The sequence below is a fragment of the Nipponia nippon genome, unplaced genomic scaffold (genome assembly GCF_047370975.1).
Source record: "Nipponia nippon isolate SJK-2023a ecotype South Korea unplaced genomic scaffold, ASM4737097v1 scaffold_4, whole genome shotgun sequence".
Lineage (NCBI taxonomy): Eukaryota > Metazoa > Chordata > Aves > Pelecaniformes > Threskiornithidae > Nipponia > Nipponia nippon.
Window position 1 is genome coordinate 63,088,878 of NW_028262358.1, and position 15,158 is coordinate 63,104,035.

The 15,158-nt window shown below is 38.8% G+C and overlaps 1 protein-coding gene across 3 annotated transcripts in view; it reads right to left on the reverse strand.

The window, feature by feature from the left end:
• Window positions 1-15,158, reverse strand: part of PDE7B (phosphodiesterase 7B) — a 179,964-nt gene that overhangs the window by 109,002 nt on the left and 55,804 nt on the right. For all 3 annotated transcript variants that reach the window (XM_009460730.2, XM_087774705.1, XM_087774706.1), the window contains one exon: window positions 13,034-13,094. In XM_009460730.2, the coding sequence (XP_009459005.1) occupies window positions 13,034-13,094 (61 nt within the window). The remainder of the gene's footprint in view (window positions 1-13,033; window positions 13,095-15,158) is intronic.

Here is a 15,158-nt window from a genome sequence, read left to right on the forward strand (position 1 = left end):
GTTTTGTCTCAATGAGCTGCACAATTTGAAGCAACTGTGGTATCTAAGATGGTTCTGCCTAAACCAAACACAGATTCCTTCATGGCACAGAGAAACTAGATTGGATTAAAATAAAAATATCCAAAACCAACAGAATTTTCTAAGCTGTTCTGAGGCTTATTATAATGTCATCTTTCCCCGTGAAACAAATAATACATGGTCTTCAAAAGCCCTGAGTGCTGTTCTCAAACAAGAGAAAATAAATGAGATTAAACATCATGATTTATGATGCTTCCATTCCTTCTTTTTAAGAAAAGGGAAATATGTTAATAATTAAAGTCACATGAACTCGGATTCTTTTCGCTCCTAAAATATTATGACGTGCACTTGCCTAAAGAGCCCTCTAGGACAAATGTACAATGACACCAATTGCACTTGCGCCTTGGAAGTGGTAGCTCCCTGGACATATTATTACCTCTGATTAAACCAGTGGATTAATGCCTGTTGTTACGCTCTCTGCTGATAGCAAGAAATTACAATGGAGCCTCTGCCATTCATCTTCCCTTTCCAGCAGAGCTCTGTCAGTGACTGCTGTTGTTGCTACATCATGTAGCTACTAACCAGGGACTTGAATAATTTATGCTACCACTTAGCTTACTTTCACATCCTCACAACTCCTTCCATAAGAGCAGTCTTGTGGCAATTTTAGTTGAATATTCACAGAATGGTTGGGTGTATTGGCAACTCTATTTGAGGTTTCTGAAGCAAAGCAAAATAATACCAGTTTAACAATGATTTTGTTGTACGGTAGCTACTGACCCGAGTCTGTAAATATAAAATGCTGGAAACCAATAGGTAAAGAAATTAAGTTCCCTTAGAAAATCTTTGCAGGGTCGTTAGAGCTGAGGGAGGTAAAATTTCTGTCTTTTTCTTAGACAAGAAATGACCTGTCTCTTGACAAACGCCTGTCTCAATGATCAAAGTGCCAGAGCACATTCTGGGACTTGACAAAGTGCCCAGTCATGTACCTTAACTATAAATTTGTCTTCCTACTGTTGTATGAACTTGAAATACAGGTCACAGAGTGAAAATGCACAGCCTTCTTTTTAAGATGATGTTCAAGATTTCATACAGTATTTAGTAAAAAAAAACAACAATAAGACAAAAGTACTGGCTGAAAGACACTGAAAATAACTCTCTCTTCTTCTGTCAGCATGGTAATATGTTTCTTGTTATGATAATGTTATACAATTCTGATGTCAGTTTATTACACTATTTTCAGATGGAGAAGTCAATTCTAGGTCACTAGTCCTTGCTTTCTTCTAAGAAATGTCTACTAGTAAAGTGTATGATGCCAGTATTTCCGAGTTCCTTTCATTAACACTCTCTGTTATAAAATGGAAAGATATTACAGTATTAATTTGTCTTGTATATGCAAAATGTGAGGATCTCACTAAACAAAACTCTGGAATATTAATAATTCCTTTGAATTAAGTGTTAAATTAAATTTGCTCTGTATTAATCTGTAAACTCCGTGTGAAATCCTGAGCTAGAGTTAAAAGGCATTTTACCTTAAGTTTCAGAAAGGATAGTATTTCACATCGGACTAAATCGCATTTGCCATTCCCCATAAATCTATCCTCATTTCAAGAGTATAAGACCAATGCCTGATAAAGTTTTAGGTTGCATGCACAAATTGATGGCACGTGTACTGGAAGAAGGCAAACATTATCCAGGAAAACACACGCTTACAACCTACCATAAATTACAGTTTATCTACATCCTGTGCATCCTCAGTTAAACCTTAACTGAGCTGAATGATCCTGAAGGCAACGTGCGGGTACAGAAATCTGCGTGTTAGAGCAGCTGTTGGGTTGAAGTCACAACCGGTGTTGACTCGCTAGCAAGGTTCACAGAAGCAGGTAGCACAAGAACAGCAGATTGGTTGAGTTGAACAGCCACAGCTGAGGCCCCAGTGTCTGCGCTGTATATGCTTTGGAGGATTTGTTTTGGACTACTTCTCATCTGTTTCCGTGGACTAAATGTCTACTAGCAGCTAAAATGTACTAGAGGTGCTCCCAGAGCACATGGCTTGCTCTATTTCATGTGAAAGTAATCCAGTCTGTCTGTTCTGAGACTGCTCCATAATGCAAACCGAAGTTTGCAGTAACTTGGGATAGCATCTCAAAACCGCGCTCCTGATCTAAAACACTAATGTAGATATACTCTTTACAAGGAGAGGCTATAGAGTACCCTCCTTAAAAATTTTACCATGGGATGAAATGCGTATTTAAAATGTTACGAAAATCAAAACCATACTTCACATATTAATGGCTGAATTTAGTCTTCATATCCAAACATTTCATGATACAGTCAAATTTTATACCCATGGGACAGTGTGATCATTAGGCCAATCTGGACCCTTTAAGCATCTGAAAAATTTTTTATCATGCTTTCAATTTACTTTATTAATCTAAAATTCAGGAGCTATTTAGATGTCAGAAAGGGTCCTGCGGCTATGTCACAGGGTGAGAGAGAGAAATTAAGACTTCAGAAAGGCAATGAGGAAAAGAATTCAATTAATAAAACCAATTTGTTATCTACATTACTACAAATATGCTGAAAACTTAGAAATTGCTCTTATATTAAAAATAATAAATTATCTTACAGATGAGTTGATTAGCCTGATTTTCTATTATCCCCCATACTTTAAAGTTTAGAGCTTTGAACACCATGAAAAACAATGCCTGTACTCCAGGAGTAAGATTAATTTCCTCCAACTGCTCACATCCACACTTCAGCTTCCTTAGCAGTCAGCAGGGAGAAACAGGCACTCTCTGAGCTGGGTTCCTCGGACCAGTTTTAGACGTCTATTTTGCAATGATCTGAGTCTTAAGGAAGTACCTCTTTCTCATTCTTTTCAGCTACAAAAGGGAAGATTAGATCATGGCTGTAGACTTGAATTTTTTTTTTTTTTTACAGATGTTTACAGACATTCTGTTGGATGAATTGCATCCCAGCTATCTTCAGCATTATTTCATCTGCAGAGGGAGAGGAATTCCCTATAAGGGAAATCCAGTAAGAGCACTCCCTGAATTTTTCTGTAAGAAATACAGTAATCTCTTGACATGGCTATTGGAGATTCAGAAATTCCATTTCTTGTTGCTAAATTGAGTTCCTGTAATTTACTACGAATATTCATAGTCACACTCCATGATTTCGTAAGCCCAGAGCCTCAAGTGTTTGGATCAGATCAGGACTTGAGCATGCACAGTGCTAGACACTGTGACCGACCCTGGCATAGGAACATATTTCAGCCTACGCATTTTTTGGCTCTAGTGAGAATACGTAAATACGTGCTGAAGTAGTTTGATGATCAAGGGGTGATCTAAGAGATCAACTTAATGCTTTAAGAAGTATGAGACGTATAAGAAAACAACAGGTTATCATTAGAAATTATAATTTCTAAAAAAAAAAAAAAAAAGGAAAAAGGAAGCTAAGGCCATCAAGGAAAGCTAGCTACCCAGCTACCAAAGCCAAAGAACAGCAGGTGTTTAATTTTGTGTGTTTTTCTTTTTTATACTAAAGGTGAAAAAAAATCTGACAAATAATATACTCCCAATTCTCAGTAAGAATGGTGAAATTATTAACATTTCAGAACAGCAAAAATTTTTAGCTCCAGATTACAATGAGACATCCTTTACAACACAGAGCAGAGAAGAATATAGGAAAATTCATTCTTACACTGAGAAGTTTATGAACATTTACAGCCAGGAACTGAGTGTTCGAAAGCACAGGAATTCCATGGCTTTCTCAGACATAAATCACTCTTACTAAGGGCAGCTACACAGTAATCTATAGGAAATTGCAGAGACTGTGAAATTGCAAGGTATCACCAAGTAATAATTAAAGAAACAAAGATTAATTGTAGTGATGAGCTCAAACCACAAAATATAAATTTGAACTATTTAAATCTAAGTTTGGAAATTTTACATCCGGAGATTTTATTATACTTATGCTATCATGAAGGGATGGCTGGCTGTAAAACTGTGGATAAATGTTTTCTTCTCCAGTTTGGTCCCATTAATAGATCTAATAATTGCTCCTTTCCCCCCCTTCCCATTTTTTGAGAGAGCATTATTACAGCAGTAGGGTTAGTCACAGCAATTTTCTGTACAGCAAGTACTTTGGGTGAACACATCCCACTCATAACAGTTTGGACAAAGGAGATGGGAAATTACGTGAATGCAGGCCATGTTTAGGCACAAGGTTAGGCACGAGGAAAAATCAAACTGTGAGGAAGCAGCTGAATAGGCACTTGAAATCTTTTTTCCAACAGGGGATCAGCAATAGCTCATGTGACAAATGCCATGAAATCAGATATGAGATCATCTTCAGTAAATCAATGAAGCAACTGTTTCTCTGCTTTATCTAAGAAATGCCTAGTTAAAAAAATAAAAAAGGAATAAAAGGAAAGGTCTGGGAAACAAAACTCAGGATTCTCCTTGTCTTACATGTGTGTGCTCCCCCAGATGGGGTGCAGGTCATAGGCCTATTTGTTATCCTTCTGGAGCCATACCCAGCATTTCTCCTTGTGCAGGATCGATAGGTGGAACAGAGAGCACCTAACCCCAGCTTGTGTTGCCTTTAGTTTGGTGGGTAAGAAAAAAGTGGGTGCTGTGGGTTTTAACTACTTAAAGGCGATGAAAGCCCAGAATTCAAAGTTAAAACTTTCACTAGATGATTACATAAATGGGCAGCAAAATGCAATCCTTCTGTCTGCAGCATGCTTTGGACAAAAAGGGAGATACTTCTTGGCTTTGCACTACACTAAATTTGCTAGTATTTGTAGCCATGCTTTGAATGCAACTGCTGGATAGGACTTACAAACCTGTTTGTTTTTTTTTTTTAAATGTGATATGTGGTGAGATTCTCAGCCAAGTCAAAAAGCCTTTTTGATAGAAAGAGAAGCTTGATAGAAGAGTCGGGGTTTGCGGTATTTTTAGGGGGGGTGGGGGCTTTTTAATCATCTCTTGAGATTTGGTATCTCGACTGCATCCTGTGGTCCCAATGAATGGCTTTTGTAGATGTGGGCAACACAGTAACTTTCCCTTCTAGAGAAAGCCATCGTGGTGTGTTTACATCATACAGATGGTATCAAATCCTCATTATTGCGTTACCTCCAAGTCCCCTGACACTCCCATTTCTCTCCTGTGCCAGGCTCAGACATAGGATAAAACTATATCTGGTTAAGTTAACGTTTAAGCAATAGAAAAAAAACAACCAGAAATTACATTTAGAAAAGTGTTTTATATGCCTACTCAAAATGCTGAGGCCAGTCTTTGTCTCCTTCAGCACCCTTCTGAAAGGTAGAATACTGCAAGACAAGTGGTTTCAGTCTGACCTGATTTACAGGACAGAACAGGATAAACAGGTGGTCACTGTCACTCAGCTTCCAGGCTATATAATTACCTAAAACAGTAATTAAATCAAAATTACTGCAATAATAAGAAGGTATTAGAGAACTGCTCTTTAAAATATACTAAGGGCATTAGAATTTTCAATTTGTTTTATCTGTTTTATAGTTTCTTAACCAAATTAATCAAATAGTCATGAAAGTAGAAGATGGATTTGATATTTATGTTCTTTTTGTTCTTGGGCACAAATCTCATGACAGTAAAGACAAAGAGTTCCTGCTTGTTTAGCATGAAACCATAACACAGCGATGAAGTGGCACAACGATGGCGTGCGTACACTGTAAACTCCTTTACAAAGGAGTCCCTGTTGCAGCCTCGTGCCCACTGGTTTGCCACTTTCTGTCTCCCAGCTACACTCAAATGTAGGCAGCCTGGCCTCTCGACTGGGGCCTTCCAGATAAAGCATGGGGCAATGCACCAAGTCTTTAGCCTTCTCTGTACCACTACAGCGAACAAATCATGAGCGTTCCTGGAGAAAGTAAGTGACATTTAGAAAGTATTGCATTTCAGGAAGAGACAGTCAACTGGTGGAGGAGGTCTTAAGTGACATGAAGGAGCAATAAGCCTCTATTTTGACAGTGGTAAGGTCACAGAGATACCACTTTTTTTAATGCGTTTACAAGCATAGTTGCAATATCAGGAGTTAAGTCTTATTTTTAAATTGTGTTCATATACTGGAATGATATTTTAGGAAAAAAAAGGAAAAAGTATTAGAAGTTATTTGAAAATCTCTACCTTTTGTCTGCTCAATTGGGTAGAACAACTGCAGTTCCAGAAATCTTATCTACATCATACTGTTCTCATCAGAATAAATCGTTGGTAGAGAGACTTTCATTGGCAGTTACAGTATGAAATATAAATGAAAAGCTTATAGTGTGGGCTTGTATGTTTAGGTTTGAATTTATCTACATTAACAAGATATCAAAAAGAGACATAATGCATTCACACCATTGCTTTATAGGGGAAAAAAAACTGCTTCCCTTCATCCTGTGTTGCAAGCTGCTCATGGAATAGAAGCCTATCTTTTTGTAGGAGACATCCTAAGCCTGCCCCCTCCCACCGCTGTAAAGTTCTGAGTAATCGTGACAGGGAGCATAGCGATGAGCGTAGATTTCTTGCTAGTCGCTGTAGATTTTAGGCCCTTTTCCCATAAACATATTGCTTAATTTTACAAAGATTAATTCATGTGCTTATTTTCATGTCATTTGCACAGATAGAATACTTAATGTGCATAAGGTCAAGTGCACGTGTAAGTCTTTGAATGACCGGGATATAAATAGTCTGTATATTTGGCTGTTTAGAACACCATTGCTCATGCATGCCTATCAGTTTCAGCAGAAGTTTTGCGTGAGCAAGAGATATAGGGTCACATTTCAAATGATGTCAGTGAGGGCTCCAGAAAGCTTTGCAAAGCTGCAAAGCTTGACCAGTGCAGAACCATTTGACTAGCTGCCTCATTTCTTTTTCTCCCTCCACTTCAGGGCAAATTGACACATTTAACTATTCTTCAATATTTATTTTTCCCACTAAGTTGTATGGTTATTTACCTGATTATGTTTCTCAAAGTAAATTTTAATAGATTTTTTTTCTTTCTTTCCCAGCGAAGGTGAGTTCAACGGTTATGTAAGGCAGAGGCCAGCCAGCCAGAGCCTTGCCAGTACCCCTCAGTCCTGGCTTTCAACACAGTTGTTATTCCAGTAATGTCTCTCTCTCTTAAGCTGCAGCTGCCAACTCTGTTCAAATGTGTGGTGGTTTTCTGCTGTGGGCAAAGAGCCACCAAGACTGAAGCTGGATCCACGAAACTCATTTCATGGCCAAATGCCGATTCCTTTAACCATAACTCTCCATAGGTAATAAATGGTGCAAGGATGCCACAAAGCAGCTTTTTGGTGGGGAGAGGGAGGTAAGCACCTCTCTGTGATGGAATATGAAAAAGTTTGTTGCCCCAAAGCAACAAAGTTATGTTCTAGTAGGCTGGGGAAGAAAAAAAGGTGCCACCCCCACCTTTTTTTTTTTTTTTTTGATTGCTTTTTTCTTGGATGAATTTTAAATGGCTATTTGTGAGGAAACTACTTTTATTCCAAACAAGGATTCATCTGTCTGCTTCTGCAGGGATTAAGTCTACACCAAAAGGGAAACAAAACTCACCCACATTATTCCTGTCTGCGTGGAATTTACAATAATGAAAAGAAAGCACCTCAGCCATTTGCCATGGGGCGTCTGGAAAGCTTGTGTTTTCATCTTACTAACTAGCTCCTTAAGGAGGGCAATTCGCATTTCCCCTGGAAAAACCTCTGCAGACAGCAGAGTTGGCCAGCAAGAGATGTGACCTCTTCAAAATCTACCCAGCATTTCAGTAAGGAGTAAAGACCAAATCTAGTGGTGGAAGACTGGTTACTAGAGTAACAAACTCAATAATTTGCTTTTATCATCCATCCCTCTTACTCCACTGTCATCAGTAAGATTGAACAGATTAAAACTGATGGGGTGATTTAATTTTGTATGTGTTATGATGAGTGCAGCTGCCTACTTTCTATGCAGCAAATATAAGGATAACTGTTTATTCTGTATAAACTGGTATTTGTTGATACACTCAAATTTCTCTTCTAGTCGACAGACCTTTTTCCTTCTGTACTACTCCTAGAGCCTGATATGGGAACATTATTCTTTCCAGGATAAATTCATAAAACTCAGTGCTCTGCCATGTAGAGGTTACTGAGTTAACGTTGGATGAGATAGTTAAGATATAAGAACCGGTTAAGTTGCCTTAACTTTGTACTCTTCCAAGCTAGTATGCAATTCTTCCTAGCAGAGTTAATTAGCTCAGGCATCCAACCAGCAATTTTCACAGCAAACTAACCCAATTATCTCTGCATGATATGACATTGTGTCATGTCTGAGCCCAGAATTTGTCTGTCTACATATGGGAAAAATTAACCACAGGTTGTGCCATTGAAAATAGCAGTGAGTGCTCTAGGGAGAGGGATAGTTCCCTTCTGCCCTTCATCATATGAATATCTGGACTAATAACCACATAGTGAGTACCCTGCTACATGCTCAATTTTTGTGCCAACTATCATTTTTTTTAAGTCAAAATCATTATAAGTAAAAGCCATGAGGAGCCCAGGGTTCTGACTTTCAGAATGTAGCATAAATCAAAAGCTTTTTGACATCCAGTTCAGCATTATCTAGCAATTTTGCCACGGTCGAGTGCCCTCACTAACTTGATAACAGCTCCAATTTAAGCAGAACAGTGCAGATTGTCTACCTTTCACTAGAAGTGCTGATGAGCTACTGGTGGCTCTGGCGGGACTTGGAGATTCAAGGGAAACCTCTGACAACACACTTGTATTCACAGTGGGGTGTTTTTATGACCTGCATTACTATAGTACCTCAGCTTCTCATCGTACTTATAAATTTATTCTTGTTGTTCCTAAGAACAGTCAGATGACACCAAGTTGGGTGGAAGTGTTGATCTGCTGGAGGGTAGGAAGGCCCTGCAGAGGGACGTGGACAGGCTGGATCGTTGGGCCAGGACCAACTGTATGAGATTCAACAAGGCTAAGTGCCGGCTCCTGCACTTTGCTCACAACAACCCCATGCAACGCTACAGGCTGGGGAAGGAGTGGCTGGAGAGCTGCCTGGCTGAAAAGGACCTGGGGGTGTTGGTTGACAGCTGCCTGAACATGAGCCAGCAGTGTGCCCAGGTGGCCAAGAGGGCCAATGGCATCCTTGCTTGTATCAGGAATAGCGTGGCCAGCAGGGTGGGGATAGTGCCCCTGTACTCGGCACTGGTGAGGCCGCAACTTGAGTACTGTGTTCAGTTTTGGGCCCCTCACTACAAGAAGGACGTCGAGGTGCTGGAGCGTGTCCAGAGGAGGGCAACGAAGTTGGTGAAGGGTCTGGAGCACAAGTCTGATGAGGAGCGGCTGAGGGAGCTGGAGTTGTTTAGTCTGGAGAAGAGGAGGCTGAGGGGAGACCTTATTGCTCTCTACAACTGCCTGAAAGGAGGTTGTAGCGAGGTGGGGGTCGGCCTCTTCTCCCTAGTAACGAGGGATAGGACAAGAGGAAATGGCCTCAAGTTGCGCCAGGGGAAGTTTAGGTTGGATATTAGGAAAAACTTCTTCACCGAGAGGGTAGTCAGGCATTGGAACAGGCTGCCCAGGGAAGTGGTTGAGTCTCCATCCCTGGAGGTATTTAAAAGAAGGGTACACGTGGTGCTTGAGGACATGGTTTAGTCGTGGACTTGGTAGTGCTAGGTTAACGGTTGGACTCGATGATCTTGAGGGTCTTTTCCAACCTTAATGATTCTATGATTCTAAGAAGCGAGGAAGCATTTTTCTTCCCATTTTTCAAAGGACAATGGATGTGCAGGGATGTTTAAAGCCTTAGCCAATGACAGGCTCAAGAAATCTGTGATAGATTTAGGATCTGAACACTGGTCTTCAAAAGGCTAAGGTGAGCCACTGACCGACTTTCTTTTGTGACAGTTACAAAAGCTGTATTGCTTCAACTAGTATAACATACAGAAGTGTAAAGAAACAAGCACAATATAAAGCATAAGAGGGAGAACATAATTTTCTCTAAGAACTTTAGTACACATAATTGCACTGATAATAAGCCTATCCTAGGCAGAGAATGTAGTTATTATCTATTATATCCTCAGGAAGCACTGCTAAGTGACCATTTAATTTAGTTGTTCAAGTTATTTTTCACACTTGGATCATAAATATCCATCACTCCAATGCTGAAAGATGAGGCATTAATCTGATTCTTTTGCTCTTAACCTCAGGTTGAGCGATATCTAGTCAGTCCATTGAAAAGTTACCTACTTTCACTATAGCCATTGTAAGTGTTTAGGCATTTCTTTATTTTCTGCTTTCCAGCAGGAAGACAGGAATAGGATAAGATTTTCATTGCAAACCTCTCTTCCTCAGCCTTTATAGAAAAAGAACCTTGTCCACATGATCCATGTTACCTCAAGGAATGTGGACTCACAGTAGCCAGCCTAGAGTTACTCGTAAAAACCTTTAAGTTTGAAGCTAACCGAGAACCAGTAGCATAGCCTAGATACAGACCTTTTCTGACAAAACCAGCTGTTACCATTTTAGAGTACTGCTCAATAATGTACAGTTCCAAGTAGGGACTGGGCTTGCGTCAAAGATTCCTGAAGAAATACAGTCAGTACTCCAGAATCCTGTGTTTCTTTTCTTATTAAGTAATTATCCTCTTGCAGTTGCTGGGACTTGCCCTCTAGATTTCTGTCATCACTGTGTCACTGTTACAGTAAATGACAGTGTGACTGTTTCAGCACATTTCAAAGACCATGCAGTCAAGAAAGATGTCCCTCTCTGAAGGCACGTTGTGCTTTGTTCACTAGTTACACCCACAGACATTATAATGGCAGCTTTGCATTGATCACTGACAAACTTTGTGTTTCATTCTCTTGGAAATTCAATTCCCTTGTAAAATCTGAAATTGGACAGTACATGACACATTCAGCACAAAGACTTAGACCTTTTAGGTTGCATGATTTCTGGCTCCTGCTCTTCTGTACAGAGTTCAGTGTGAAAGGAGAGGTACCAGAATGGACACCCTTTGGCTTTACAGCACTACCAGAACCACACATATTTCTGTGATAAGTCAAGACAGTGGAGATGGTCTCCAGTAGTTACCCTCAGAGCAACTGTATAATGCTAGTTTCTACTTCCCATACCTCTTACAGAGCCAGTTGTGGGATATCCACTTGCACTTAGACTAACCTCAGCTCTGAACATGATTTGGGAGACCTTGGAGTGAAATGTAATATCCTATATTATATATGACAGTACAGTCCTTAATTTGTTAGAGACACTGGAGAATAATAGCAGGTGAAATATTTTTAAATACAAGAGATGTAACCTCTGAGAGTCAGTCACACCTTTGGCATGACCCCTTGGAGTCATTTTTACATTCCCAGCAGTTTCCTTACAGAGCACAGCACGTATTCTCATTCTTGCACGTGCATATACTACAAGACATAGATAAGAATATATGTAATGGAAACAAGATCTTGTTCTGCTCACTGCTCCTAAAGAATCATTTGCATTAAGGATGATGACAAACTCCCAGTTTTGGACTGACTTGTTATGAAAATGCCAAACCAAATGATGAACCAACCTGTGCAGAAGACTTTCATCTTCATGTAATTTTTTTCATAGAATCATCTAGGTTGGAAAAGACCTTCAAGGTCATTGAGTCCAACCATTAACCTAGCACTGCCAAGTCCACCACTAAACCATGTCCCTAAGAACTCCATCTACACATTTGTTCTCAACTACCCTCCACCCTGCACCCCTGCTTTTTTTTGCCTAATGGATAATAACATTTGCATGGATATAACTTCCCTAGAACCATAGCATTATGAACTCAGTGGTATTTAAGCTGTAGATTATAATTGGCATGATAAAGGATCACAAGTATATCTTTTTTGTGAGCTTGTTCCATTAAGAACCTCTAACCATGGATCATTGATGTAACAGATCATTACGGCCTATTGTGTCAGTTCATCTGTTGGGATCTGTGCACTATAAGCATGACAGATTTCCTCTGCAGCAATTATAGTCTATTGTGACAATAGGATTTAATGAATATAAACAACAAACCACATAATCTGTTATTACAGAACACAGATATGCACCCAGATGGGAATTAAGTTCCTAGACATTGCCAGTTGCAGTTTTTAAAATTGTGACTATTCAGTCTTCGTGTTATTAGATGCAACGCTCTAATTTACAGCATACATTTATCTCAACCCTGGCAAGTGAAAGGTCTTCAGCATTTAAATCCTAATCCTGCTAGTGTTCCATGATTTCATTTTTTTCTGAGTAAACATTATCTTTTAGACACTTACTCCCTGTCTTTCACTGTGATACTAATTGTGCTGTTAATGTTTCAGTACTAGCATTGAAGATGAAACAAGCAAATACAATAAAATTGGTCACAGAAATTAATGAAACATATAGCAGAACATTCCTGTATTTTTTCCAAAGAATAGATGCTTCCACTTAATATTAATTTTTACAAATGATGGGCAAAGTGCTATGCTGGTGCAAATCTGTAAAATCACAATGATTGAAATGTTGCTGATTGATGCAGCTTGAGGTCTGACCTAGAGGCATTTGGTATATATATTTGTGAAATGATTACTCTTTTTCAAAGCACATGAATGCTCCTTTACGTTAAAGGTGTGCAGTCTACAAAAATTCACATTTTTCCCAGGATGATTTTAAAAATCTGGCTTGATTACAGAGATTTTGAATAAGAGTTCTGGACTTGAGTATCTCAGAGATTATAATTATAGTGCTGGTACAGCTATATTTTCATCTACGTAGATGGGCACTACTGGAATACATATATACTTTAAGTAACTGAAAATTCACCATAAAGGATAAATTAATAAGGACTGCATGTGGATGAGCTATCTAAATGCCATTATGGATCACCACAGCCATTATCATGTACTTTTGAGAAGAAATCCCCAATTAAACATATTTTGACATATTTGTATCAAAAGGGGAAAAGACTCTTACCCTTACCTAGCATGCGAACGCATTTGGCATTCTGGTCAGGACTATCCAATGAGATTTCTCCGCACCTCTGAAAAAAAAAATATATATATTTAGTTAAAGACTCTGTGATAGTATCACTGTCCTTGTCCTCTGGTACCTCTGTTTATGTTTGGCACTACAGATGTTCAGAGACACATTGTTAAAAACATCAAAAGATTTTCAAATAGCCAAAGTATGAGGAAGAATGGACATTGTTAACATGCAAAGATGGGTCAACACTGTATTCCAAGGTGTTCACCAAGAAAAACTTAGGGTAACACCTGTTAGCTTTGTATCTATGGCTTAAGCAACTGCCTGATCCATGTTACTGTTTGTTAGCATCAGACCCAGTTATACAGGAGGCCTCATTTACCACTGGTAGACATTGCAGCCCTCTCCAGTATACTGATTTAGTTGTCACATGGCTGCACCCTAAACAGGATCTGCAAAATGTTTCAATTGAAAACAAAACAAACAGCAATGCTGATTCAATAATTTGTATTTCTGTAAAACAAACTTATTTTAAAAAATGCACAACTTGAGATCTCATTTATTAAGGAAAACTGTCACTTCACAAAATTTGAACTCTCCATAATACCTATGAGTGAAATAGTTTTTTGTAAAGTGCAAATAATTTACATCTCTATGCTAAAATGTTTTGTTAATGAAAAATAATATTCACATGTACAGATACATTATGAGGGCTGATGTTTTGTCCCTATACAAACCCAGTGAAGGAACATCATTAGAGGTAGGATCAGAACACAAAAGTGTTGGGTTGTTTTCAAAGGTAAGACATCATTTTTGAGTCCTTTATGCAGACAGGCATGTCAGTTTAGCTGCCAGGAGAAACATAATTGGTGTGGTTCATGGGTCTGATCCAGCTCTGATTAAAGTCAGTCAGTGTACAGATCCCACTCACTTCAGTAGTGGTTGCTTCAGGTGCTACAAAAAAGATTCAATTTTGTATCACTACACTCAAAGCTCATGATAGGGGCCTCAGGACAGCCTCATATTTTATAGGTAAAAATGATCCGTACTTCCTTACCTAAATATTTATGGTTTTGGTATCTATGACCAAATGGGAACAAAAGCACAGTGGTTCAAGTTTGGAAAAATCACTGAGAGCTATCCATTTCCCTTCCTCTTCCTTTCTCTCTCTTTCTTATGCAGTTTCCCCTTTTCAGCATCTATGGCTTTCTCTCTTATGTAAGACAAAGTGGTTAGTACTGTCTTTTCCTGTTTTTTTTTTGTTAATAAAAGTGACATTTGCAGCAAATATTAAAATGTACAAAGAATCAGGTAAGTAAAAAACCGCAGCGCTTCAAAAAAGATGAAACACAGCAACAGTTTCATAAATGAACAACACATTTGGAACTCACTATTTTTAAAATAGCCTTCACCTCCCTCACACTGAAATAAACACAAACAAACAAACAAAAGCCCATCTCCCACACAGCATCTTTTCATATATCAGTACATCTAAAAAGCGTAAACAGATGCCTGTATTAACCTTCCTAGGTGGGAGCACATACTACTGAAAGATTGCAAAAGAAAAACAACACGCAGCATTTCAAAGTTAATTTTACAAATGCTCTTATACTAGCTCCCTGTCAGGAGACACAGAAATTTGCTATTTATTCTTCTAGGAAGAATGTTAAGATATGGGCATCTTTTCACAGAAATCTCTCAGCTTCTTCTTCATGACCATAAGTATACTTAGACAAACACAGATGTAAGAAAGCACGTCAAAATTCATTACCTGCCTCACTCCTGAATTTATGCTGCTCTTTGAAACCTTTGGTTATTTTTGATGTAGCCCCTCAGACATATTGAATGTTCCAGACATATTTATATAAACATCACATTTCAGGCTGGCAAACGATGTCTTACAATATCTAACAATACTCACAAGTCCTAGTGTTACGAAATTGGGAAAATGGCTAATGTTCCCCAGAGTCCACTAGCATCCCACAGGATCCATTATGATGATGGACAAACTTTGAAAACTTTGCAAGTAAGATTCAGATAACTGTATACAAGTTCATAGCCTTATCTGAATTCCCTTAACCCCTGCAACACACAGAACTGGCTGAAAATCATGCTACAACAG